Below are 25005 nucleotides of genomic sequence, written 5' to 3' on the forward strand. Positions count from 1 at the left end.
GATCACCCAACCCTAACTTCACGTATTGAATCCAAAGGATGGCCATAGCTCCGTCGCACATTAATCCTGTGCAATTTCTGATAAGAGGCCTATGGCTTTGTTCATATGGAACACCACCACATCAAAGGTGCTAGGTTAATAGTGTCCTCTACATATTCCATCCCAAGCTCCTGATGGGAAATAGAAGTGGAACTGGTCGGAGGAACCCCCAGGAGTCTCCTTAATACGCTATTTTGTACACTTTGCAGGGGCTTTGGATTTATATAGCCCACACACCCACGACCTATGTTAAAATAGGGAGACACTTTCTCTTATAAATTTTCAAAAGGGGGGCCACAGACTTTTTCCCAGTCCAGTGGCAGATGAGACGGACATCACCTAATTGACTGGATAGTCTTAGTTTTGCATCTTAAAACATTGGCCCCCCACTTTTAATTCCTGCCTCATTAGCGCAGGTAAACCTTTCTATCAAACTTACCGCACGTGTAACCCACTGAACTCTTCTCTAACCTGTAGTACACTATTCCAGCCCTCCATTTAATGTTGGGCTTTGCAATTCAAGTATTAAATGCTGCTAAGTATAGAAAGGACCCCAAGACTAAGTGATGCTGTGCCTCCAACATTAACTTTCAGGTGTTTTTATATCTGGCAGGTGGTGCCCCATTTTCTTTTCTCCGCTCTGGGTGCTGTTTTTGTCAATAGGTTGCCATATAAGGTTGGGGAATGCCTTAGATTCTAGTTCCTTGCTCATGCACTATTACTCCTTAAACCATAGCGTTCTGAAAGCAAACTTTAATTTAGCCAAAAATGCTGATATTAATGGCCAGTCTCTCGTGGGAGCATAGATGAGTTTGTATACGCTCATAGTGGCGGAAAAAAAGTGAGAACTATATAGGGAAAAAGTAATTGGCATGTGGTGACTTATCAATGTTTGAATCAGGCAGCTTAAAATTTGAGTTGAGCACTAAACAAGCTATTAATATAAAGGGGAAATGTGGATTGGTAGATGCATGTGTACATGTTCAGGCAGCCTCTTTGAATAGTTGAAGCCATAAAGGTGTAGGGTTTTACCAGGTGTACTGTTGCACCAAAAATGTAATTTGTCTAGCTTGCTGCAGAACGGATGGACCGTGTGGTGTAGCAGGAGTCCTGTGAGACAAATATTGAACCTTTTTACTGTCTGGATACAATAGGAAAGGGTAATTATCTATTTGAAGGACTCCACTCTTACTTATGTCTGTAGTGCTAACCAAACCAGAACTTCAGTGAGTTGGGTCTGACCAGTAATTAGTTTTAGTGGCATGAGCAGTATTCTGATCATTTGGATGTATTGTACCATTACTTGGGTTTGCCAACATCTCTGGACTACAGTTGGGGGTGGGGGAGCGCTTGTTAGCCTAATCTGCTTATTAGTAGGTATCCAAGATAAAATTAGTTATGTTATTAGATGCAATTTATCACACGAGCAAAGAGTAAAAGTTGATGACACTACAGATTTCGGTAGTATGATTGTTTCTCCTTCAGTTGTAACATTTTGGGCTGACATGGTGTTTGAGATTTCTTGGGAACAATTGTCCATTAAATGGCATAGCCTACTGAAGATGTGCAAGGCAAAAGCTGCAATAATTATGATTTCACTTCTAATTGGAGAAAATGTACGGAATGTGGATTAATAACATGAAGGGAAACTTTTTGAAGCCCATCATATGGTTTAGTTCGATTTTAATAATCATCTCTCCTAGATGTCTATAAAATTGTCTGTTTTTCCAATAGTTGGTGGACGAGTGAGTCGGGAATTAAACTACACGCGCCAGAAGATTGGAGAGGAGGCCATGTTTAATCCCCAGCTCATGATTCAAACACCGCAAGAAGATGGTGCTAACGTACTAACCTCTGAAGCGCTTCGACAACACCTCCAATCTGCACTTGAAGCCAGTAGGGTCCAAGTCTACATGTACAACAGGTAATGCATGGTAGTATGAGTGGTCTTAATTGTGTTCTGTACTAAAAGCATGTGGGGCGTTAAAGAAATTGTGCTGCTGTTATGCTTTTTTAATTCTTCCTAATGCGGATCCTGTTAGTAGAAATGGGAAAGTAACCCAGTTTTGAAGAGTGCCTGCATATGATATTTACTTTATGGAGTACTGAAATGTATGATGGCAAGAAGCCATCAAGACCAAATGGCAAAGGGAGATGGCGGCAGGCAGGTGCCTAGAACCGATGCAGGAGGCCTAACTTGTGTTCTTTCCTGTTCCTCTTGCAACCCTGTTCTTATGGATGTAGATAATCTGCATGGAATTAAGTTGTGATTGTGTCTCTCAAAGATGACTTGACTGATTTTATTAAACTGGTGTCCGTTAACTGTGAAAGCAGTGTCCTGGCAACACAGTTATGCTTTACTCTTTTCGCTGAAGCTTTGGAAAAATAAACTCTACAGGCGACTTGCTGTTAAAATAGTGGGTGTTGCGGTTATTTATCATTGCTATGTCCTTGTACGGTTTGTGGATGCATTGGTAGTAGGATGGTTCGAGCAGCAGTGCTTTTAAAAAGCTGCCAATGAAAGTCAATTTTTTTGTGCTTTTAGGAAATGGAATTTGGAACAGTTATGCTATAAATCGGGAGAACTTATCACAGAAGCTGGCTACATAGTGAACAAGGTATGTAGGCCATTTTCTTCTCAAGTACTCACTTTTCATTGTGTTCTATTTTTATTTCTTTTGTTCTTTGAAGGTTTTCCCTTCTTAGGTTCCTACTGTGGTGTCTTATTCGTGTGCTTGTACTTTCCTTGCTGGTGTTAAGACACTTGATTTTTTTGCAGATTATTGAATCTCTTTATCCGTGTTTGGTTATCACGCCTTTGGACTGTTTTTGGGAGGGTGCTAAACTACAAACTGGAACAGCATATCTACCGTAAGTTCTTACTTTCCTCTTTCAGCGGCCTAGTCTTGTATCACTGCGTGTGTGTGTGTGTGTATGTGTGTATATGTATGTATGTATTTTTATATATATATATATATAATTTTATACTGTCTTGATAGGGTAGTCATTTAATAGTGATTTTTAATTCGTCACCTCCATGGCCACTCAAAGAGTAGTGTGTACCTGTATTCTTTGTAACATGTAAAATAGTTTGTCTTTCTTAATGCCTCCAGTCCCTTTCCATCCTTGCATAACTTAATACTTTAAAGAATATTGTCAGTACAGATGATGCCCTTCTTGTTAGCTTTTGGTGCTGATGGGCATGGCACCGCATACACTGCACCACGTTAACTAGGCGCCTGATGCAACAAGCGGCATGGATACAGACTGTATCCTCCTCCCTATTAACAAGGTTTATAAAAATATGGACTGTAGAAGTCTGCATTATTCACATCCCGGGTTGTGGACTTCCACTCACACCCCCCTACCCCAACCCCAAAAGAAAGCAATTGCCTGCTGCACTAACACTGAAGAGCAGCACACAAAAATAGTGTACTGAAAAGCGGATGGGGGGGGGGGGCTAAAAGCATGGAAATATCACTAAGGGAAAACACAAACACCACTGCATAGTATTCAGCAGTATATGTCCTACAGCGAAATATCCACAGAGCGGCTTCTTCATTAAATGTGGACTGATTGCTATTGTGCTGGTTGCATGTTTTGTGTAGTGTGTGCAGTAGAGCCACCTGTCAGCTATGTTAAGATCGCTTTAGGGAGTGTGCTTGCTTCCGTTGTAGGGCAATTAATACAAAATTTGGTAAAGGTTGTGCTGTGTGGTTTGAAACCTGTCGCAAGCGAGTTGGATGCATTTCTGATGAGTAGATAATGCTGAAAGGGGAGGGGAGTTTTTAAGGGAGAAGTAACGTTACGTGCATGTTGCAGAAGTAGGTTTTTGCCAAGCTTTCTGGGGGTGTGGAGTTAAGGTGCCATTAGTGGCACCCAAGATCTTATCATTTGATTCCATGTTCAGATTGCTTATTATCCGGTGTGAACTTCTGTTCGAGCTCTTGCACCCTTCCCCAGGTCTGTATGACTGGAGAGCGCTTTATGCCCTAAAATAGTGATCCTTACTGCAGCACTAGCAAACCACCTTTTTGTTGGTTGCAAAAGTTACCATTTGTCATTGGATACATCACTCACCCTCCCAAGTATGCTAGTGGAATGATGTTTGAATCCCTTCCAGCGCAGTATAATTTCACAATTAAACTTTTGAGTCCTGGGGGGATTGCGCAATATGCCGGGTTTTTTTCTCTCAACTTTTTGTATTCATTTGGACGCGATGATAAAACGTGCCCTTTGTACAGTTCTAAACACAGCCTCGGCCTCACCCCCTGGAGCCTGCTCTGCCCGCAGATGTCTCTTCAGTTCACCCTTTTTGTGGGCTTCGGTGGTATTGCTTTCCTTGAAAAGGACTCTGCTGAGGTGGTGCTTCTGGGTGATAGAGCAGCGGTGGCTGCTGCTCCTCTGACCAACTGCATGTGGTGGAGAAACTGCTGCTGCGTGTATTTAAATAATCGTTTTCACTATATGCTCATTCTATTTTGGTCAACTAAGTCTTGAACAAAGATGTTAAAATTATGTTGAAAAACAGATCCGTGCAGTGCCGCTTGCAGTTATGCATTGGAGGGCAAAACGTACTAGTAGTTAGTGCTTGTGCACGTATGTGTTATCCACAACTGCGGAATAGTGGTTTCTTGAATACAAAGCTCATCTATCTTGAGATGTCGCCAAAAATATGTACGTGTGTGTGTAATATATATATATATGCAATAAATGTGAGAGTTGCTTTTAAAGACTTTTCTTGATCACGTTCTTCAAATGTTTTGTTCTGCAGAGGAAAGCATGCGCCTTTACAGTGGACACAGTTCGACCCTTTGGAATTCCTGGAGGAGTTAAAGAAAATAAATTACCAGACTGACAGCTGGGAGGAATTGCTTAACAAGGCTGAGGTCGGCCAGGGTTATATGAACCGGCCATGCCTGAATCCCACAGATCCCGAATGTCCTGTTACAGCCCCCAACAAAAATTCAACTAAAGTAAGTTTGCAGATATCGCTTGTGTTTGTTCGGGGGGGGGGGGGGGGGGGGGGGGGGACAATCGGAGTCTTGTTTTGGTGCTGAATTTTTCTGAATGGAGTAGGCCATAGCATTGAGATTTCTGAACACTTTTATATCTGTGTTTTGGCAGCACAGATAATGTTAATAATCTAGTATACATCAAGTGTGCTTTGGGTCCATCACTTTATCATTTGCTCTTTTCAAGCAGCCTCTTTCTGCCATTCCCTGGAAACTTTCAGAACGAGGGACTACTCTACAACTATAGTCCTCTGTCCACCTCTGAGGGCTTCTTCTTGTGTATTCAAATGTCACATGAGTTGGCACATTAAACCCAGAGATACTGGCTTTGCCAATGCTTGTTTGTAACAGGTGCATAACGCTCTCAAAAGTGTGTACCTTCTCCCTCCAACCTCACACTGTAAGAATGTGGATTATTTTTTGGGGTGGCTGACTGCCCACCTCAAGGAAACATCCCTATTCCTGTCCGGGTGAACCCTCCAACTCAATAAATTAACCTGAGCTATATGGAGCTATGGTACAGAGCAGACAGGCGTAACTTAGGGTGGTGTGTATGCAGTACCACTTCGTAATAAATTAAAAATGTACAACAATAAATTCCAAACCGAATTAGAAAAATTTAGTGAAATTTAAAACAAAAGTACAAAAATTCAATAAGGGAAAGCAGAGATATGAACTTGTCAAAATTTTAAGTAGACTTGGTGCTAAAAAGCTCAAATGATGGATAATGGTTGTGTTGCAGTGAGAACTAGCTACAATTTGAGGCTGACCGTGAATGAGTGCAGGTCAGGGAGACAAATCAGGTTTGTTCTGAACAAAAATGTTACCTTCTTACTTAATCTTAAGTCTCACTAGTTGGGAGGAAAAGTTTTCAAGTTTGCAAACTTTATTCTGGTGCTCAAACAACCACAGGAGTAAACTTCTAAAGCTCCCCAGGACCTCATGTTAGACACTTGGAGATTATGGTATCGGGCAGAGCCTAACAACCGGGGCCAGTCCAGGTTCAGTTGCCAGTGGTTAACTTAGTACTAACTTGGAAAAAAGACTTTTGCAGCTTGTTGTGTTCCTGTAGCTACACAGCAGGCCAGCCAACTGACGCTTTTAATTAATTTCTTGTTTTTACTTCTAGCCTCCTGATGTGGCACTTATTTTGAGTGGTGGATGCTATGGACTGTCGAAAAAGTACATGCGCTGGCAAGAAGAACTGATTGTGGGTGGTACGGTCAAGAACAGCAATGGAACGCTCCTCCGGTAAATGACTTTAAAGTTACTTTCTGTGTAATTTACAAGACATTTTAGAAAACATTGGTCGGTTGTGTACAGTGTAGCTTATACCACGACCTTACATGAGAGCTTCAGACAGTAGTTGCTGTATTCCTAAGTCCGTGCTAGTGGCAGACTCTAAATGGGAGTACCTAGTCAGTTGTAGACTATTTAAAAGATATGTGCCAAACTGCATTTTCTTTAACTCCCTAGTTAATATTTAAGTTGTTTGTCGACCACTTTTATCCTGATCTTATAGTTGAAGTGGGTTGCTAAAGCTTATAAAACATGTGGGTTTGGCGATGGCATGGTTATCCATTGTAGTGCTCTCAAAACGTTTAGTTAGTAGTTCTAGACTCTAGAGAGTCTTTGCTTTGAGCACCTATTTTTATTACTTCAAATCTAAGGGTGTTGCTTCCTAGCACCCCATTGGAACTACAGAAATGCTTGTTGGACTGTGGGAATTTGGTCTAAAGCTTCTTAATACGTTACCAACACCTGTGTATTGCATTTCTAAATTTTTTGTCCTTTCCTGTTGTGGTCTGATTTCTGTGCACCCTTTTTGTTCTCTGTGGGATTTAAGTCCATGTGTTGTAGTAACTCTATTCTTTGGGAAGTTATCAAAGTGTTCTGTCAGTTCGGGTTAATTCCATAGACTATATATAATCTTTGTGGTATGTCTTGTATATATGGTTGTGTTTATTTTTTTGTTGAAGAGCGAAAGGTTGTCCATTGCATGGCCATGTCTGTGTATGTCAAACGAAAGTTGTATATCTGATGTCAACGATGGTTTGCTGCTTTCAGTGTGTCACCTCGGTTATGAATAGTCTAAAAAAAGAAGAGGTTGGGAGGTGCTAGATTTTCTGAGATTGCTCCGCATCTTTGGAAAACTGCCTTCTGACATAAGAACCACAACTGCCCATCCGAGATTCAGGTCACTCTTACTCTTGGCTGTTTAAACAAGCTTATGGCTACGTTTTGATTTTTGGTGTTCTTTCTCTTACTCCACGCCATGAAACCTTTTTTTTTTTTTGTATGTGCCTTTTATAACTGTTTAACGTAACTAATGTTGATTTAGTTTGTATGGTGGTCGTCATGTGTAAAGTTAATTGTATTATTGGGTGTCCGCTCCTAATTAACCATCATTTGCATTGTGTGTGTGTATGTGCATGTGCTGTGTGGTTTGAATAAGCTTTTCTGTTGGCTGTGTGAAAGCTGAATGTGTAAGGAGAGGCAAGTATTTTTTGGGGCGGCTACCCTTTCCAAAAATATATGCTTTTGATGGTGTTTGAGCTTGCCAAGTGTTCTTGTGATCTTTGAGTTGAGTTTGTCCCGGCGTCTTTCCGCGTGCTGGTTGAAGGTAGAGAGTTATGGTGATGTTGGATGGTTTCGCTTAGCTTTGGTATTGTGCTCATTAGTTCCTGAAGGATTGATTCATTAGGGTGTTCAGTTGTATTTGGTTATGCTGGGTATGCCCTGATTGCCCATCTGAAGTTTAATCCGATCCAATGTAGGAGGCTTTTATTTTTAACCTTGATGAGCATTACATTGTAAGTTCTGCCATGTTTGTTTTTGGAGTTTTATAAACTGTACATTGCACAAGGGTTGTAGATCTCTTAATGCGAAAACCAGATTAAATTCTGGTTTTGGGGGGAAATGGGGATATTAAGCAACATGCACCAGAATCTCTGGATGTTGAGCATGGATCAGGACTGGCACATAATGTGGCATTGCTCCTGTGGGTTTTATTTATTTGGTTTTTTTATATATTATTTTTATTTATAAAGAATGCACAGTTGTCACTCAGATGCATTTTACTTAAATTAGAGAACGTGAAGGCGTTTGACTTAATTATGATTCATATATTAAATTACTAGCTCCTTTGCATATGGAAAGAGCAGAATGACTTGGTTTTGAGTCCATAGTCCTTTCTCAACGTGCTGGCTCGTTCCTAGTTTGAAAATATGTGCGGTTTTGTTTTTAGTGTGATCCTAGCCGAACAGCAGTGAAGCACTGTTCAGGGTCAAAGGGAAAGTGATTGGAAGGGGACCTGGGTTCTGAGTCGAGGTGGACTGTTATTGTATCTTGATGTAGTGTTCTTTCAGGAGGTGGCTTTAGACATTTCCTAAAAAAAAAACGTGAGCATTGTTTGGATGTCCCTGACGGATATGGGAATGTTGTTCCAGATCCTTGGTGCATAGATGGAGCAGCCCTGCTGTGTGGCGTAATCATGTTGTCATGTAAAATGTGGCTCTTTTTCTTGCGTATTACCTCCAGGATTGCTGAATCATTCACGGTCGTCCCGATCTTCCCCCTGTTGGGGAGTTAACTCTCACCAGTTATCCCATATTAAGAGGGTTTGCCTGTTGTGAGGTAGTGCAACACAGCCCGTTGACTGGAATTATGGCAGCAATTAGTAGGTCAGCTGCTTGTGCCCTGCTATAGCATTTGATGGTCAAGTTGAGATTGGTGGGGCCACGCAGTGGATGGGTCTTCTAGCCACATTCGTTTCCAGAGGACTTTATTTGCTGCTCCACTTGACACCCGACACCCTGCACACTTTCTTGTTATTTAAGTTAAGTACATAGATTTTCATTGTGTAATGCAAATTGACCAGTGTCTTGGGTTCCAGATGTTTTAGTTTGAAATAAATCTACGTTCGAGCACTTTCAAGCATTCACGAGCTGCTTTTCTCTCAAACCTCCAGAAGTGACTCCAGGTGCATTGCAGAGCATACATGGACGTCCTGAGAGGGGCGGGGCTTGCCTATCGGTGGCCTGCAGAACGTGATTAAATAATCTGGGGGAGGGGGATGCAATGCGTTTCAGTTAAACAATAATCATCCTTTGTGTACTTTACTGATTCTGCAGTGTGTCATGGGTGCACGTCTGGTAATTCTCTTCAGGCGGAGCCAAATGCTTCTCAGACCCAGGCTAGCCTTTGCGCCTGGCCCTCCTGAAGTTGATCTGCTTTGAGTATCCCTTCTTATCGTCCTGCTTCATATATGCAAGAAAGGAAATGGGTGATTTCATTTTTATGTAAGTGCCTTACCACCTGGCCGACGTGGCCTCCTTTGTATGCGACAAAGCGGCTGCTTGTACGGTTGGCCCTGGTTGCTTTCTGTTCTCCATTCATTGATGTATGACTTTTTTTTTTCCTTATTGCATTAGTTCAAAATACTCCTTTCTGTCTTGGTGGGGGTAAAAAAGCAGTCTGCTCATGTTTCTTCTCTTCTCTCCTGTTGGTGAATTGCAGTGCCCAGGCTTTGCAGACCATGTTCCAGTTGATGACCCCCAAACAAATGTATGAGCACTTCAGGGGATACGAGGACGTTTTGCACATCAACTGGAATGAAGACAAGGCTGCAGCCATTCTTGAGGCCTGGCAGAGGATGTATGTTGAGGTAAGAACCATTTCTTTTTAGGTGTTCACAACTTTGTTCACTGCTGCCTTCGAAAGGTAGTCTGCTCTTTCACGCCGTTCACCCCTGTAACGAAGAACACCATGACAAAATGGTTTTGGAAAGAATTACTTGACTATTGATTACACAAATAAGTTTCACCTTTCAGTCTCATAACTCAAGTGATCCAGCATGCATTCTTTTTTCCAATCACCTTTCTAGTAATTGTATCACCACCATTTTAGGATGGCTTGAGAGGACCATGCAATAAAATGCTCTTCATTGGCTCTCAAATTGTGATCCTCTAATAGATATTTTAAAGCAAAACAACTCGAGCTATCAGTTTGCTCTAAACGTTAAAAGGGCCCAGAGTTTTTTCCTTGAACCAAAAAAGTTGACTCCTTTGAGCGCAAGGGCTAATGCATCTCGGTTTAACCCATCCTAGATGGCCCATCTTGGTGAGCACATCTCTTTGCACTCTTCTTTGTATGCCTGTTTTTAAGTCCTAGCACAGGTTTCTTTTGTGTTATATTTTTTTTTTGAAGGTTTTGAACTACCGAATGAGCAGGTTGTGTTTTCTCCTACATAAAACCCACCTCCTGCTGTCTTGGTAGCGTACTAATAAAAGTCATGGGGCCATTTATCATTTTATTTTCTGATCTCTTAGCATTCTTAAATCTCTTGAACATGGGTGGGGGGGGGGTGTAAATGCAGCCTCCCTCTGTGCTTTCCTTTTGCGTTCTTAACAAAAGTAGAACTGGAACAACTAGATGTCTGGTGCATAAGTATATGGAGCCATCTGAAAAGCGAAAGTAACATTTTGCGTTAAAATATACTTTGAGTCTAGCAGTGATAGCTACTCTTAAAGGTATACATTCACAACCACTTTGTTTTTATTTACTTTAATAAATAGCTGAATTGAATTGAAATGTGCTCAAATTTGGTTCTGTAAAGCCTGCAGTGTGTGATTCAAAGCGCTAAGTAATGCACAATTCGATAAGTGGATTTTCTTTCTGCAATGCTTTTTACCCCATTTGTTCTTTGTAATGCACAGTTCATCCAGGAAGTGGTGAGGCGTCTCCTTTACTTTTGTTTTCCTCTTTAGGGAATTGCTGATTTGATGCACCTACTTTACCATATTCATCTTTGAGTACACATGGTGTATTAAAAGGGGTACTGTAAAACAAAGGAGGTTTTTCGCAGCTTTGAAGTGAAGCCACAAAACCAGTTTGAAAAATAACGAGTTTTGTGCCAAAGCAGGTTGTTCGATTTCAGAGAGAATTGGCCAGTATCTTTGCTTCGCTTGAGTACACAGTAACATTTAAAAAAAGAAAGGTGTCTGGAAAACATTAGTGAGGCCCAGATTCTGTTCACAGCTGCAGTCGCCTTGGTGAGGTCATGTGACATGATCTGGCCTTTGTTTCCCAGGCAGTGACCTTTGCAGAGCCGCCCGTGACCCCCACTGAACTCGCCAGTCAATTAAAAGTCGAGAAAAGCAGGGCAGTGCTGCCCCAAGAATATTTGTTGCATGGTTCGAGGGACATCTGATATAACTACTGACATGCTGTAGGGTTGTATGGCCGAAAACGCATCAGTCTTATGTTTCAAGAGTCAGAATGCTCTACCAACAGACTCAAAACCATTCTGTAAGCTGCAAGCTAGCAGCGTGCTATACGTACTTTGCCGAGCCTGGGAACTTGTCGCCATTTTTGTTTCACATGCGTCCCAATTGTTTGCGAGGGGTGCACAAAAACCAGCATTGGCAAAGCCAAATGGCTTCCACTTTAACGTCTGAATAAAATAATCAAAGCTAGGTGCGGTGAACAATCGGAACAAACGATTTTTTCCTATATACAATGCTTAGGTGAAATGCATTTTAATGTCACGATTGGGTGTATTCATAAATATAAAATACCCCCTCTTACCATTGAAATGACTCACTAGGAGGAGGAATAATGTACCAAACGGCCGATATCATGTGGTGAGATGGAAATGCTCCTGGGCAAAGCCAGAGCAGGCAATATTGTAACCGGTCTGACCAGACCTGCATAAAACAGCCATTATCTTAATGTTTGGAGCATTAATGTTGTTTGTTTTTTTTTTTGCAGGTTGTTCATCGAAGTGTTCCACAAAATTCAACTCAGAAGGTGCTCTCCTTCACCACGACTACGCTGGACGATATATTAAAGTCCTTTTCTGACATCAGTGTTATCCGTGTTGCGAGTGGCTACTTATTAATGGTAAAATACAATTTTCAATTGAATAAATTCCTTTAGCATATATATATTATAAACTTTAGGCAGGGTCGTGTTAATGAAATTTATTTTGAAGACTAAATCAAGACCACTTGTGGGTTTTTATTTTTGTGTGATGTTTACCGCTTGTGTGTTTGTTTCTCTTCTGTCAACAGCTTGCCTATGCCTGCTTAACCATGCTGCGGTGGGACTGTGCCAAGTCTCAGGGTGCCGTGGGTCTGGCAGGAGTGTTGTTGGTTGCACTGTCTGTGGCTGCAGGATTGGGCCTGTGCTCATTGATTGGAATTTCCTTTAATGCAGCCACAACTCAGGTACTTAAGACATTGATTCATGGGGGACACTAAAGTAGCCTTTATTTTAGAACTGAGACTTGGAAGGGATGCTTATCCATGACTGGCCTGATCTGGGTTTTAAAAAAACATGCAAGGACATTAAGCTTATAATTGGACAAGGACTTATGTCCCATAATGGAAGCTCTGGCATGCCCATAAAGAGTTGGTAAAAGTATATAAATGCCACAATATTTTTGGTGTTTTTAAGGTGGATGAAGAGGAAATCTCTGCACCCTGAGAAAGTGTTTACAATTCCACTCAAACTTTGTGAACTGTTTTACATGGAGACTTCTTCTCAGCATAGTTTGAGATGTGTCCAGGCATATCCCTGTAGTTCTCCAAAATTTTGCTACTGGAATACCATGAACCTTGGCCCTTAGATTGATGACTAGTGTGGACAATCTATACACATGTATGAGATCTTCGTACTAGATTTGACTGTTAAGTACAAACTACTTTTTGGACTATCACGGTCTGTCTCGACTTCGTAGGTAGTGGCGTAGTTTGGTCAGTAAGATTGTGGGGGTGGTCAGCTTCAGATTTTCCAACAATCCAGCTGACCTATAATGTTAAAATACATAATACGAACGACTAGCAGGGCGCAAGAGGAGCCTCATGGACCGTGGCAAGGGAAAGAAATGTGGACTGGTAGGAGTTCTAAGAGAAAACACAATATTTTGTAAAATAACAAACATTTTTTAGGACTTTCAAAAGCAAGAGTGGGCCCATTTATGTCTATGTAAACATTATTGGTTAAATCCTACAGACCTCTCACCATTACCAGACTGAAAGCACCTGTACCCAACTATTGAGCAGAAAGTACATTTGTTATGTGGGGGTGAAGTGTGGTGGAAAACCCTTACCCCCACCCCCTCTGAAGCTATGCCCCTGGTCATAGGCTACTCTAGTAAATTAGTCAACTAGCTTGTCCTAAATAGTTACTTTACATTAAAATGTATGTTGTTCAAAATGACTTGTGTAAGAAAGTAGAACCCATTGGTGTATTTCAATTAACTCTGCAACAAAACCATAAGCCATCCTACTAACGTAGCTGCTTGTTCTAGGTTTTGCCTTTTCTTGCGCTTGGAGTTGGTGTGGACGATGTTTTCCTTCTGGCACATGCTTTCAGTGAAACCGGGCAGAACAAACGAATTCCATTTGAGGTAATTGTTAAATGTAATCTTTAAACTTAAAGTACAGCCATCGATGTTCGGAATTATTTGTGCCTGAACCTTTCTGCGTTTCTAGAACTTTTTCCTGCCACTAATGTGAGGGTGTGACGCTACTTAGACCACTCTCATTCTTGTATTTTTATCTACTATACTTTTTTTTCTCCTCAACATTTTGAGATAAGCTCCTTTTTTTCTTTTCTTGTTGTTTAAACCCATATTCCTTGTAAAGCACCTATCACTAAGAATGTAGCCATCCTGTCTGATGGAACTCGAGCTTTCGGGCACCGCTCCCTCTTCACCTCTGTCTTTCATCTTGGCATCTTCAGAGTGTGAAGTTTCAGGGCTGAATGACATGTCTGTTTTAAAAGCAACATGTACTTGCCTGCTTTTTTTGTTTTCTGCAGACAAGATCTACCGCATGCATCTTTGTTCACAGACGTAGCCGCCAGTTACTGCAATCTCAACCTTTGTGGTAACCACTTTGTGTTGAGCAAGAGTCTTGCTAGACTTTGAACAGAGACTAAAGATCTGTGTGGTCTTTGTGTTTTTATTGCTTCACTTTATTTTGTGATGTGCTCATTAATAATGTAGTTGTGCCACGTATGTGTATCTTGGCGAAACATTATTGACTGAAGTAATAACAATCGTACCGTCCTGGAAAGAGGAAACTTTGTAAATGGAATGCCCGGGAGTTGTTTTGTTACTGGGTTTAAAACTTACCTTATTGTGCAAACAGTTTGTGGTCTGATCTGTTAGTCTTTAATATAATCTAATAAGCTGCTTTACGTGCACTGGAATTGTTTATTTCAATGTCCCTTGTAATTGTATTTTGCAGGATCGGACTGGGGAATGTTTAAAGCGCACTGGGGCCAGTGTGGCCCTGACCTCCATCAGCAACGTCACTGCCTTCTTTATGGCTGCCTTAATACCCATCCCAGCTTTGCGGGCGTTTTCACTCCAAGTAAGCATGCAAGAGTGGTTTAAAGGCTGGCTTAGCAGCTGGTCCTAAGAGTATTTTATTTTTATTGCTTTAACTCTGCGGAAGTGACCTGCTACAAATGAGATTACAGGTTTCTACGTTTGAGAAAGGATTGGTGGCTACCTCTGACTAAATGTGGTCAAAAAGACATGTAAAGAAGCAAGGAACGTGCGAGGCTGCAAGTGGTACTTAGTTTGGAGGAAGGAGAAAATCCTTCTGCATTGTGTAATGCTATTTGACACGACATTTGACCAGGCAGCAGAGTTTGTGTTGTGTTCGCGGACTTTGAAAAACCTGTAGAAAGCCTTTGACTCTTGTAGTGGCTTATAAAGGTTGGACGCAGTGGTAGTCTCAGAGAAACGAGTTCTCTACAAAGTAGTATAAAAGTGAATTCTTTGTTTTGTTGAGAAACTTGTCTCTTGCTTTTATCACTAAGCTGGCTCTCGCCACTCGTGCACCGCTCAATCCATATAACTAAATCTAGAGTTCACATGAGTTGTGCTACCTATCTCCCACGAATTTGCAGCCCAAGTCCATGCTAAAGGTTATGGGTTTTACCCTATGCACAAACAAGTGAAGCAAACGCAAGTGGTAGTATGATCAGAGAGTGAGAGGTGTCATTAATGGAAACCAACCTGTTGCTCTGTCAGTTTGTTTTTAATGGTCAATACGTGTCTGAAAAGGGTTTGGTATTTGTCTGAAGCATTGTATTTTTTTGCAGTTAATTTTTATGTATTGACCTGCTGATTTGCCGCTCTCTGAAGGATTCTATATTGTTCACTGGGGCGTTACCTTGCTGACCACTCCTTTCTGATTAAGCTCTTTTTTGTGTTACCATGTTCTTTCCATTGGTATTTTAGCGAAATTGTTCATGGTTATTGAATTGTTTCACTGCTTGGTAGAAAAGTTCCAGTGAAGTGACACTTCTAATCTGCCCCAGGAGCTCATAAGGGGCATTAAAGGTCCCTTGTTTACCCACTTGGCTAGAGCATGCCCTGTCCTTGAAGGCTTTTGCTGTAGCTGTTAATGGTTGCCAGTCTGGTGTCACAACCCTGTGAGACCCAAAACCTTGATAGGTTACTGCAAGATTAATCCTACATGCAATAAAGAGTAAATCAAAGCCATCTTTAACTTTGTTAATTTTCCTTTTCCAGGTTGCTTAATTTGAAATTCCAAGCAGGTCTTTGGTTTCACCTGTTGAACGCTTGTAGGCATTTTGTTTGCTTTAGTGTGTGGTCTGCTTCAAAATTTGTGCTTTTCAACCCTTAAATATACCTCCTTTTTCCGACCTCCTCTTATATTTACGTTGACCTGGGACGAGAAAACAGACTTCACTGCATCAACCAAAGTTGCAAGTGTTGGCATATGCACACTGGTGTGTGGGTTTTTTGTGGTATTATTATATCACCATATTTACTAAAGGCAGTGTATGCACTCTAGCAGTGAACACTAACTGCACAGTGTGCCTTAACTAAATAAGGTAGTTAAAAATGTCAGTGACTGTAGTCAAACACAGAACCTTTTTTCCATAGCTTAGTACGATGTGGTCTTATCTTAAAAAGCTTTGGAATATTGTATTTTTCTTCTCTGGTCGTAGACCAGATTACTTCCCATTTCGCATACCCGTTCAACGCTTAGTTTTGTGTGGAGTTCATAATGTGGATCACTTTGTAATTCCAGCCCTTTGGAAAAAAGGGTCGGGGTGCTTTGGCCTCCTGCTGTAAGATTCAGATTTTCAGTCTAGCTGTTGCTGAGGAACTCTGAGCTGGTTTACTGATCCAGAGCCTATGTGTCAGATTGGCAAAAAAAAAGTACTAAAGTACTCGTCAGAGCACACAATCGTGGAGTTAGCATATGCACAGGCGAGAGTTCTGCAAGGAAACTAAGCAGTGCTTTGAACTAAAGTGTTGCTGTGCAAGACCATCCCCGCCTAGTTTTAGGGATTCTACTGATATGGGGGTAATCAGACTGGTTTGTGCGGCCTTCAGGGGCCCATTGTGCACATTGTAAGTGTAGACACCAATAGGAAGGCTCCTCCTGAGCTATCCGAATATTTGCAGGAAAACAATCAGCCTGAATTGAGAAGGGTGGATACGGTGGATCCCCAATAGAGGAACAAGCTTGACACATTCCATCGGTCCTGTGGGAACTGTCCGAAGGCGGAAGGAGTGGCATGACCCTATTTGTCCCCTCTCATAGCAGACCTTAGTTTCAAAGGGGGCAGGGGGTACACAAAGTCTACGCCACATTTTTCCTGCACAGTTAGCACACCAACCAGAGTTCTCGTTGCCCCTATGCCTCTCGTCCGTAATAGGCAAAAACAACAAAGTGATGGCTGGAATGCTTGAATTAAACTTGCCACCGGTAGTCGCTCTGGGCCACATCCCTATCCATCATTTTTTGCCCACCATGCCACCTCAGTTTGTACCCAGCCATATGCAAATCGGTGTTGACCCTGCATGCAAACAATCCATCCTGAACTACCAGGCCAGGTCCTCCCTGAACCGGAACAAAAGCAACCTAGGACCGGTTTTGCCCTAGTTAGGGCTTTTCAGACGTATAGGAATTGGTTCCAGTGGCACAGTGAGACTGGAACCCACTTCTGGCATACTATGCAGTCTTGGTGTCCAATGCAAAAACAAGGGGATGGATGAAATGCTTGAATTCATCTTGCTAACTGGCAATCACTCGGGCCACATCCCAAACGTTTTTTTGCCAACCATGCCACCTCAGTTTGGACCCAGACAGATGCAAATCAGTACAGCCTGAACTGCCTGGCCAGATCCTCCCACTGGTGAAACATGTCCTGGGTTGCTTGTGTTCAGGTTCAGGTAGGACCTGGCTTTGCAGTTAGGGCTCAACTGTTCCCATGAGGAAATGGGTCAAGACTGATTTGCATATAGTCTGGGTCAAACTGAGGTCGCATGGTGTCCAAAATAACGATACATTGGGATGCAGCCGGAGTAATTACCAGTGGCTTAGATTAATGTATTCATCACTTGTTTTTGTATACTTCAGTGTCATCAGTAATAGGCCACAGGTGTATCAGCAAAGACGTTTGACATGGCCACACAAGTGCAACTGATATGTCCATTTCGCTTTGCGCAGGCTGGAGCTTGCGTTCACTCAATATAATGGAATGGGCTGCACAAGCATTTGCATCGTCTTCTGCACTATGGAAGAGCACAACGGGCACAAATCCTGCTGTGTGTGCAGGAACCCTCCAATAATGCGCCTCACCTTTTCTCAGGGCAAAGTCCAAATTGCAGTTTCATGTTGATCACCCCTCCTGCACACTTAGTGGGAAACGTCATTGTTTGACTCCAGGCACGCTAAACATGGTTTGCTTTTCTCCAAAAATACTTATTAGTTAAATCCGCAGTGCCCTTGTGTGAATAGTAGGAATATTATAGATGTGACTGTAGATCAGGGGTGCAGTGTAGGTACCAGGGGCATATTGGTAATTGTCTGAATCTTCTCCTTATCTGGCACACCAGTTGATCAGAAGTTTGACACCTTGCGTTGCAATATTTTGTCATGCAGTATTTTCCCCTACTAATTAAAAAGTCCAATTGCTCCCATAGGTGGGTTAATAATGTGTTGTCCTGTTTAGAAAACGTACTTTCGGATTTTAAAGTTGACGCTTTATCACTGAACCGCCCCCTATAACGCACATGTGCTGGTTTACAAGGAAGCTGGCAGTGCCAAGGGGGCAAGTCTCCGGCCCCATACTCTGGTATTAAATCGCGGCCTCTTGGAGCCCCTCCTTTAACCTCCGTCAGTAAGAGTCGGCCTGCGAAGCTTTACCTCAAAAGGAGGCAGGTTTCCGAAGGAGGATAGCAGCGGCAGCAAGGTGGAGCTCCGGCTGACAGGCCCTCTCATCTGCTCCTCGCCCGCGGCCGTGAAGCAACCCCCGGCGCGCTGTGTGGTCTGCCCGGAATGGCAAGCGAGCGCGTATACCTTGGGCAGGGCCCCAGCCGCGCGGCCTCGCGAGCTGCGCCCGCCCCAGATCCAGCACAGACTCCCCATTCTTCTCCCACATCAGTCAGCAGCAGCCGCCAGCTTTACAAGCCGGGGATTACTGATACCTTGCAGATGCCTCCGCTCGGGCTCCCAGTGCAGTGCAGTGCAGGGGAGCGGCGGCGCCTGCGCGCGCTGGAGGGCTCGGTGCGCGCGGCCTGCTCCTGGGGTGGAACCTGGGCGAGGGTGGGGGGCACCGGTGTGTGTGTGTGTGTGTGTACATGCAGCTCTGACGCACCCTGCTTATGTGGGCTCTCTTCATTGTCAAACCTCCCCTTACACCAGCAGAACCCCAAAATACACGTTTTGAAAAAATGAAAACTAAATAAAGCTGCACATGATACCAGATCCTGACATCACACTGCATGAAGTCCCTTGTATTGTATTTTTTGTCACGATGCAGCTCGTTGATGATCACAGGCAGGAAAACTCATCTGATGTTCATGGTGTTTTTTGTCTTCCAGGCAGCAGTGGTGGTGGTGTTTAACTTTGCCATGGTCCTGCTCATTTTCCCGGCCATCCTCAGCATGGACCTCTACCGGCGCGAAGACTGCAGACTCGATATTTTCTGCTGTTTCACAAGGTAAGGCGGTTGACAGTCTGGAAAAACAACATAGTTTTTTAAGTTTTTACGATTGTCTTCGGTTTCTACAAGCCCTTCCCATTCAAGTGCTTGCTTCCACTGACCAGCGCTTATGGCAGCGTGATGTTTGTCTTTTGTTTTGTGTTAGAATACCACTGTTGAGATGTCGCGTGCGGAGGATGGAGCAGCCTGTTGCCTTGAAATGTGATGCCATTTAGTAGTTTTGAGTAGTCATTGCTTTTGTACTTGGTGCAGCTTGGTTTGCTATGCCAACAGTTGCTGTACTTTTTAAAAGATGGTGTCTTTTAAGGCTGTTCACATCAAAGCGTAGTAAACTGCACAGCTTCCCGTCTTAGTCCACAGTATTTGAAGCCCTGAGCCTTCTTGGCTGGATTGGTAATCTCTCCTCTCGATTTGGTAAGCAATCTTTGACGCTCCAACCTCGATTTTTTTTTTTTGTCATAGCCTAGAAAGGTCCAAGACCTAGAAGAGTCACCTATTTCAGCATTTTGACAAAACCTATTTCAATGGCATTTTCACGAATTAAGAGGAGTTTAGAATAAACTGCGGAGGTAAAAAGCTTGGTGGAAGTTATTTAATAATGTGGATTTTTCCATCACCCCCACCCTTCTAAATCTCATTAAAATAAGCAGACAATATTTTGTATGCATGTCATTTTAGAAATGATGGTGACAACATGCAGAGATTCTGCTTAAGACTGAGATTTTTTGGAGATCAGTGAAGATAAAAATTGGTTGTTTCAGTACCTACTTGTTTCCTAGGATGAAACGATTTCTGGTCCGCTGGACCTCTTGATCGAGGAAGCTCCTTCATAGCAACGAAAGTGTTCAGTTTGAATTTAGAAGTTTATTTTCAGTTGTCTCTGTTCCTTTACAGACCCTGTGCGAGTCGGGTGATCCAAGTTGAACCTCAAGCCTATGGAGACCCCGGCAACCGCTCTCAGTACAGCCCGCCTCCACCATACAGCAGTCATAGTTTTGCACACGAAACTCAGATCACCATGCAGTCAACGGTACAGCTGCGCACTGAGTACGATCCTCGCACCCAGGCATACTACACAACGGCTGAGCCAGTCTCTGAAATATCCGTACAGCCAGCAGTAGCTGTGCCGCAAGAAAACCTCCCCTGCAATAGCCCAGAAAGTACAAGTTCCACAAGGGATTTGCTTTCCCACATTTCTGACTCAGGAATACATTGCCTTGAGCCTCCATGTGCCAAGTGGACACTTTCCTGCTTTGCTGAGAAACACTACGCCCCGTTCCTTTTAAAGCCAAAAACAAAGGTAATTTCATGCACTGTTGAATGTTATTAGTTGATTTCACACAGTTTGATATCTAACTGCTTCGCTTCTTATTTTTATTTTTGTGCGATTTTACTCCTTCCTCATCCACTTCTAAAATGTTCCTAGATTGCGACCCAGTAGTGCTAGTGCTCTGCGTCTTATACAGTGCTCTGATTTAGTTTGACTATTAGCTTTACTCATGTTCTCAAAGTAATTCCCTGACACTCTAGTGAGATATCTGCACCATGTTTTTAAAATATTATTAAATCAAGGCATTTGCATGCCCCTTTTAGAACCATCAACTTGGCTTGGTACCCAAAATAATGGTTATTCGCTCACAAATTGTGAAACTGTAATGAGCATGTATGCATTTTGTTGTGTAGTAGGTTATAATTTGCCCACACTTCACATTAAATTGTGAAGTACAAACATTTCATAGTGATTTGGATAGTAAGCCCTCCGCACCATTCTGCTGGTAGCAAAAGCGGTCCCTTATTACCAAGATCTTACTTGCAGCTTACTAACTTCTCCCTGAAAATAAATGGTTCTATGTTCTGCATTTTGTTACATTTGAATGACTGGAGTTGTGCTCTGTTAGTTCTATTGATATTTGGTATTGTTTACTAACTAAAATTTCTTTACATTTCAGATCATGGTAATTTTCCTGTTTTTGGGTTTGCTTGGTGTCAGCCTTTATGGAACTACCTGTGTGCGGGATGGGTTGGACCTTACAGACATTGTGCCCCGGGAAACTAGGGAATATGACTTTATTGCCGCACAATTCAAGTACTTTTCATTCTACAACATGTATGTGGTGACACAAAAAGCAGACTATGCCCATGCTCAGCACTTACTCTATGATCTGCACCAAAGTTTCAGCAGCGTGAAGTACATACTGTTGGAAGAAGACAAAAAGCTTCCCAAAATGTGGTTGCACTACTTTCGAGACTGGCTGCAAGGTAGGCTATCACTGGAATCTTCATCCTTTTCTTCTTGACCTGTAGGCCCTTGTGTTGATATGACCGGACATATTTAGAGAGGAGTTTGTGCTCAGACGTATAGTGTTTCAAGAACAGGATTTTGAGGCTTAAGTTCTCAAATTTTGAGGCACAGATATGGAAATTTTGCAGAACTTTATTGTGCAATAGTAGGGCTTTGGGTCAGGAAGAGGTGGGGCCTGCTATGGGGTCATGGGTCATTGGTGGTGGAGGGGCAGTGGTTCTCTGGATGATTCAAGAGTGAGCAGGCCGAATTTTGACTTGTGCTTGGGACTACCCATAGCCCTGCCAAGTTTCTTAAGTCCGAGGGTGATGTGCTGCTCTATTAATTTTTTCTGTGAATTCTGGGGCTAGTAGTCTTGTTTGTTCCTTTACTGAACAAGACTACAAGTTCCAAAATTCAAAAGAGAAAACCTTGACTGGAACAGCACATCACGTATGGCTCTGGGAATCTTGGTGTTATGTAACCAGGCTCTGCCTTAGTCGGCGGGGGAGGGTTGAGGGGGGGGGGGGGGGGGGGGAGGGGGCAGGCAATCTCCATTAATGTTTGGCCCTCGCCCCCCTCCGCTGCTCTTCATTTCTGCTGGCCGTGTAGTTTGCTCCCTCTTCTCGGGGGCTACTTGTATAGGACTGCTCTGGCTTCCTGTCTCAAATGCTCTTGCTTAATAAAAATGGTGTTGTTCACTGCGGATCTCCCGTCACCCTCAAGCCCTGGAAGGGTGGCATGGGAGAGAGCAGCTAGGTGTTAGCTGTGATCTTTACGCATGCTGGCAGCGGAGCCCAGGGCTTGCATTAGCTGCACAAGTTGAACAGATGGAACAAATTGACAAACTCGTGTTAGCTCACGCTGGGCTTGGAGCAGCTGAGTTTCTGTTTGAAGTCGAGAATTGGCTTTTTTTTCGTCCCTGCAATGGAATTTCAAGTTCGGTCTAAGAACCTGTGGCTTTGGCTATCCGCAGTAGCATCAGCTAGTTGATGGGTGTTTTGCGCATCCTCCTCCCACAGATTGTGCTTTTGACCTGCTTGGCTGTTGTCTGTTTGCTCTTCTGTTTTGGCATGGATCGGTTTTCCTGCGGCTGTGCTCTGCGCTTTGCCTCGTCAATCGTTTATCCAGGATGCAAGCACTGTTTGGATGGTGCAGGTGGAATTGTGTTACCAGATTACATTATTTTGACGCCTTCTAGTATACACTTCGATTGATTGCCTTTGATCTCTCAGCTGTGGGAGTTGGAGTGTGTGTGTCCAAGTTGCTGTCTATCGAACTGTTTTATGCTGTTGACATAAATGGGAGTATTTGTTTGTTGTAACTGGAGGTTTTTAGTACTACTCCATAGTAGACCTATTAAAAGTTCGAGGATCTAAATTTCTTACATTGTACAGATAGGGAGCTGCAAATAGGCTACTCCCAGTAAGTAGCAAGACAGTGAATCTTTGTCGGAGGTTGGTAGGTGATGGTAACATTACTGCCCATTGACTTTTTATGCTTTTAATAGGTTTGCAGGATGCTTTTGACCATGAATGGGAAGCTGGAAGGATCACTGAAGAGGACTACAGTAATGGCTCTGACGATGCAGTTCTTGCCTACCATCTTTTGGTACAAACTGGAAACCGAGACAAGGAAATCGACATCAGCCAGGTATCCCATCCGTTTTCTTTCCACCCTTAAGATGGTGCTAATGATAATCACGAGGGTTCGCATGCCCACGTGATTTTAATCACCCACTCACTAAAATGCTTCCTTTCAACTAATTCTTCCACTGCCAAAGTGGGAATGCAGACCAGTGAAAGGACGCAAGTGGAAAAGATGCAGATCTGGGAAGAGGGCCACTAAGGTTGTAGGAGGGGATTGAGTCAAGGAACACAGCCTAAACTGGGGGTGAACTCACCTCGCACAAAGTGTTTAATACAAGCCATGCTTGCAAGAGTAAATTTTCCCAAACCTCCTGCTGGTTTTTTTTGGTGTTGTGTCCTGTGACCTGGTCCATTTAAACTCTCGGATTGTTTGGGTGACCCTCTGTCCACATCCTTGGTCCTGGTGATTTGTGTTGCCCAAGAAGTGACAAGACCACGGTATTTAAGGAAGTGAAGTTGTGAATTAGTGACATTGTTTTATGATTTAATGTTGCAACTCTGCATGCAGAGGTACTACAGCCAGTAAACACTTGGGCCAGTTCATTGTATCAATGTTTGTCCTGTGATGTAAAGCCTGAGGCTCCACGTGCCCTCGGTGGCCTACACTCTGGTGAAAGAGCATTCATAAAATTAGTGGGAGAGATATCCAAGAGCATGAGTTGTCGAAAATGTGTGCCACATAATTGCCTCAGATTCTGAGATTGCGCCTGAACGACGAAATGTGGCAAGTGAGAAGCGGTTACTGGTGAAGATTACTTTAGAAGTCTGTGGTGGCTTGAAGGGCTAGAATAATGCTATATGAACTTCAATTATATGGAGCTTGTGCAAATACTGAGGCTTACCTTTTTATTTTTTTCATACATTTGCATATAATGGAAGGTGGCAAAGTCGGAACACTGTAAAACTGTCTTCCTAGGCGAAGGTCAGAAACTAGAACTTGAGGAGTGGGGTGGGGGGGGGGGGGGGGGGGAGGGCAGGCAGGGGCCCCAGAGAAACAACGATCAATAGTGCAGCAAGTAAAATGGCGCCAGGGCCCATTTCACCCCAGTTAGTGACTGTTTATTGTACTGGTCTACCTGGGGACGGTGGTAACCAATTTCATTGCTTTTATTAGGGCTTGTAGCACCTTTGCTATGCTACTGATGAGCCACGTCCGTGAGGGGGGGGGGGTGAGAAGCAAGTAAAGGCAGATAAAAAAATACGATTTGTGCAGTGCTCTAAAGAGGGTCTGCAAGTTCTGGTTGTGCAGTGCACCGTGGCATCCCGCACTGCATCCAACAGTTTGGAAAACCTTTTATATGAAGTGAATCTAGATCTTAACTATCCTATGTCTAAAATCACTTTTTAAATTGCTAACCCTGGATATACAAAGTCGGTGTCTGACCAAAACCATACCAGTTTAATTAGTGTTCAACAGACACATGAGGTTATTTTTTTTGGGGGGGGGTTATTACAAATGTGCACTTTAGCACTATACATTTTAGCCCCTATGATTGACATCTGCAAATATGTTACCCCCTTGACACTGGCAGCATGTTTTTTGTTTCCCCAAGGGCGTCTAGTCTACAGTTGAAGGTCAGAGGACATGTCCTGGTTTTTACAGATGTTTAACTCTCCTGTGAGCTGGCAGTTCTTGGAGCACATTTATGAATCCCTTGCTTCTCCCTGGTACATTAACGTAATATGGATTATTTAAACAGTCCAAGCCTTATTGAATAGTCTTTGTTACCCTTGTTTGTCCCTATTTCATCTCTAGACCCCGGAGAAGATGTCCAATAATTGCCATTGTAGGCCAGATCTATCTAATGGCAGAATTTGAATAATTGAAATTTTTAAGCTTTTTCATAGTCTGCTTCATTGAATTTAGCAAATTTCCTGACTAGGTGATCTGTCCTGAAACTGTACTTCAAAACATTTTCCAAAGATTGAACTGTTGTGACCTATCGAGGATGCCATATGTGCTGATTGTGTTCAGCTTGGTACGGAACTAGCTGTTAATTTTGGCTTGTACTTT

The 25005-nt window shown here is 42.9% G+C and overlaps 1 protein-coding gene across 2 annotated transcripts in view; it reads left to right on the top strand.

Annotated features, from left to right (window-relative positions):
- Nucleotides 1-25005, top strand: part of PTCH1 (patched 1) — an 88272-nt gene that overhangs the window by 48608 nt on the left and 14659 nt on the right. For both annotated transcript variants that reach the window (XM_086961182.1, XM_086961181.1), the window contains exons 3-16: nucleotides 1774-1963; nucleotides 2585-2657; nucleotides 2819-2910; nucleotides 4814-5015; nucleotides 6184-6305; nucleotides 9573-9720; nucleotides 11826-11957; nucleotides 12128-12283; nucleotides 13369-13467; nucleotides 14312-14437; nucleotides 18940-19058; nucleotides 19956-20361; nucleotides 21011-21320; nucleotides 22853-22995. In XM_086961182.1, coding sequence (XP_086817308.1) covers nucleotides 1774-1963; nucleotides 2585-2657; nucleotides 2819-2910; nucleotides 4814-5015; nucleotides 6184-6305; nucleotides 9573-9720; nucleotides 11826-11957; nucleotides 12128-12283; nucleotides 13369-13467; nucleotides 14312-14437; nucleotides 18940-19058; nucleotides 19956-20361; nucleotides 21011-21320; nucleotides 22853-22995 — 2318 coding nt within the window. The remainder of the gene's footprint in view (nucleotides 1-1773; nucleotides 1964-2584; nucleotides 2658-2818; nucleotides 2911-4813; nucleotides 5016-6183; nucleotides 6306-9572; nucleotides 9721-11825; nucleotides 11958-12127; nucleotides 12284-13368; nucleotides 13468-14311; nucleotides 14438-18939; nucleotides 19059-19955; nucleotides 20362-21010; nucleotides 21321-22852; nucleotides 22996-25005) is intronic.

Source organism: Lissotriton vulgaris, chromosome 3_1 (genome assembly GCF_964263255.1).
Source record: "Lissotriton vulgaris chromosome 3_1, aLisVul1.2, whole genome shotgun sequence".
Lineage (NCBI taxonomy): Eukaryota > Metazoa > Chordata > Amphibia > Caudata > Salamandridae > Lissotriton > Lissotriton vulgaris.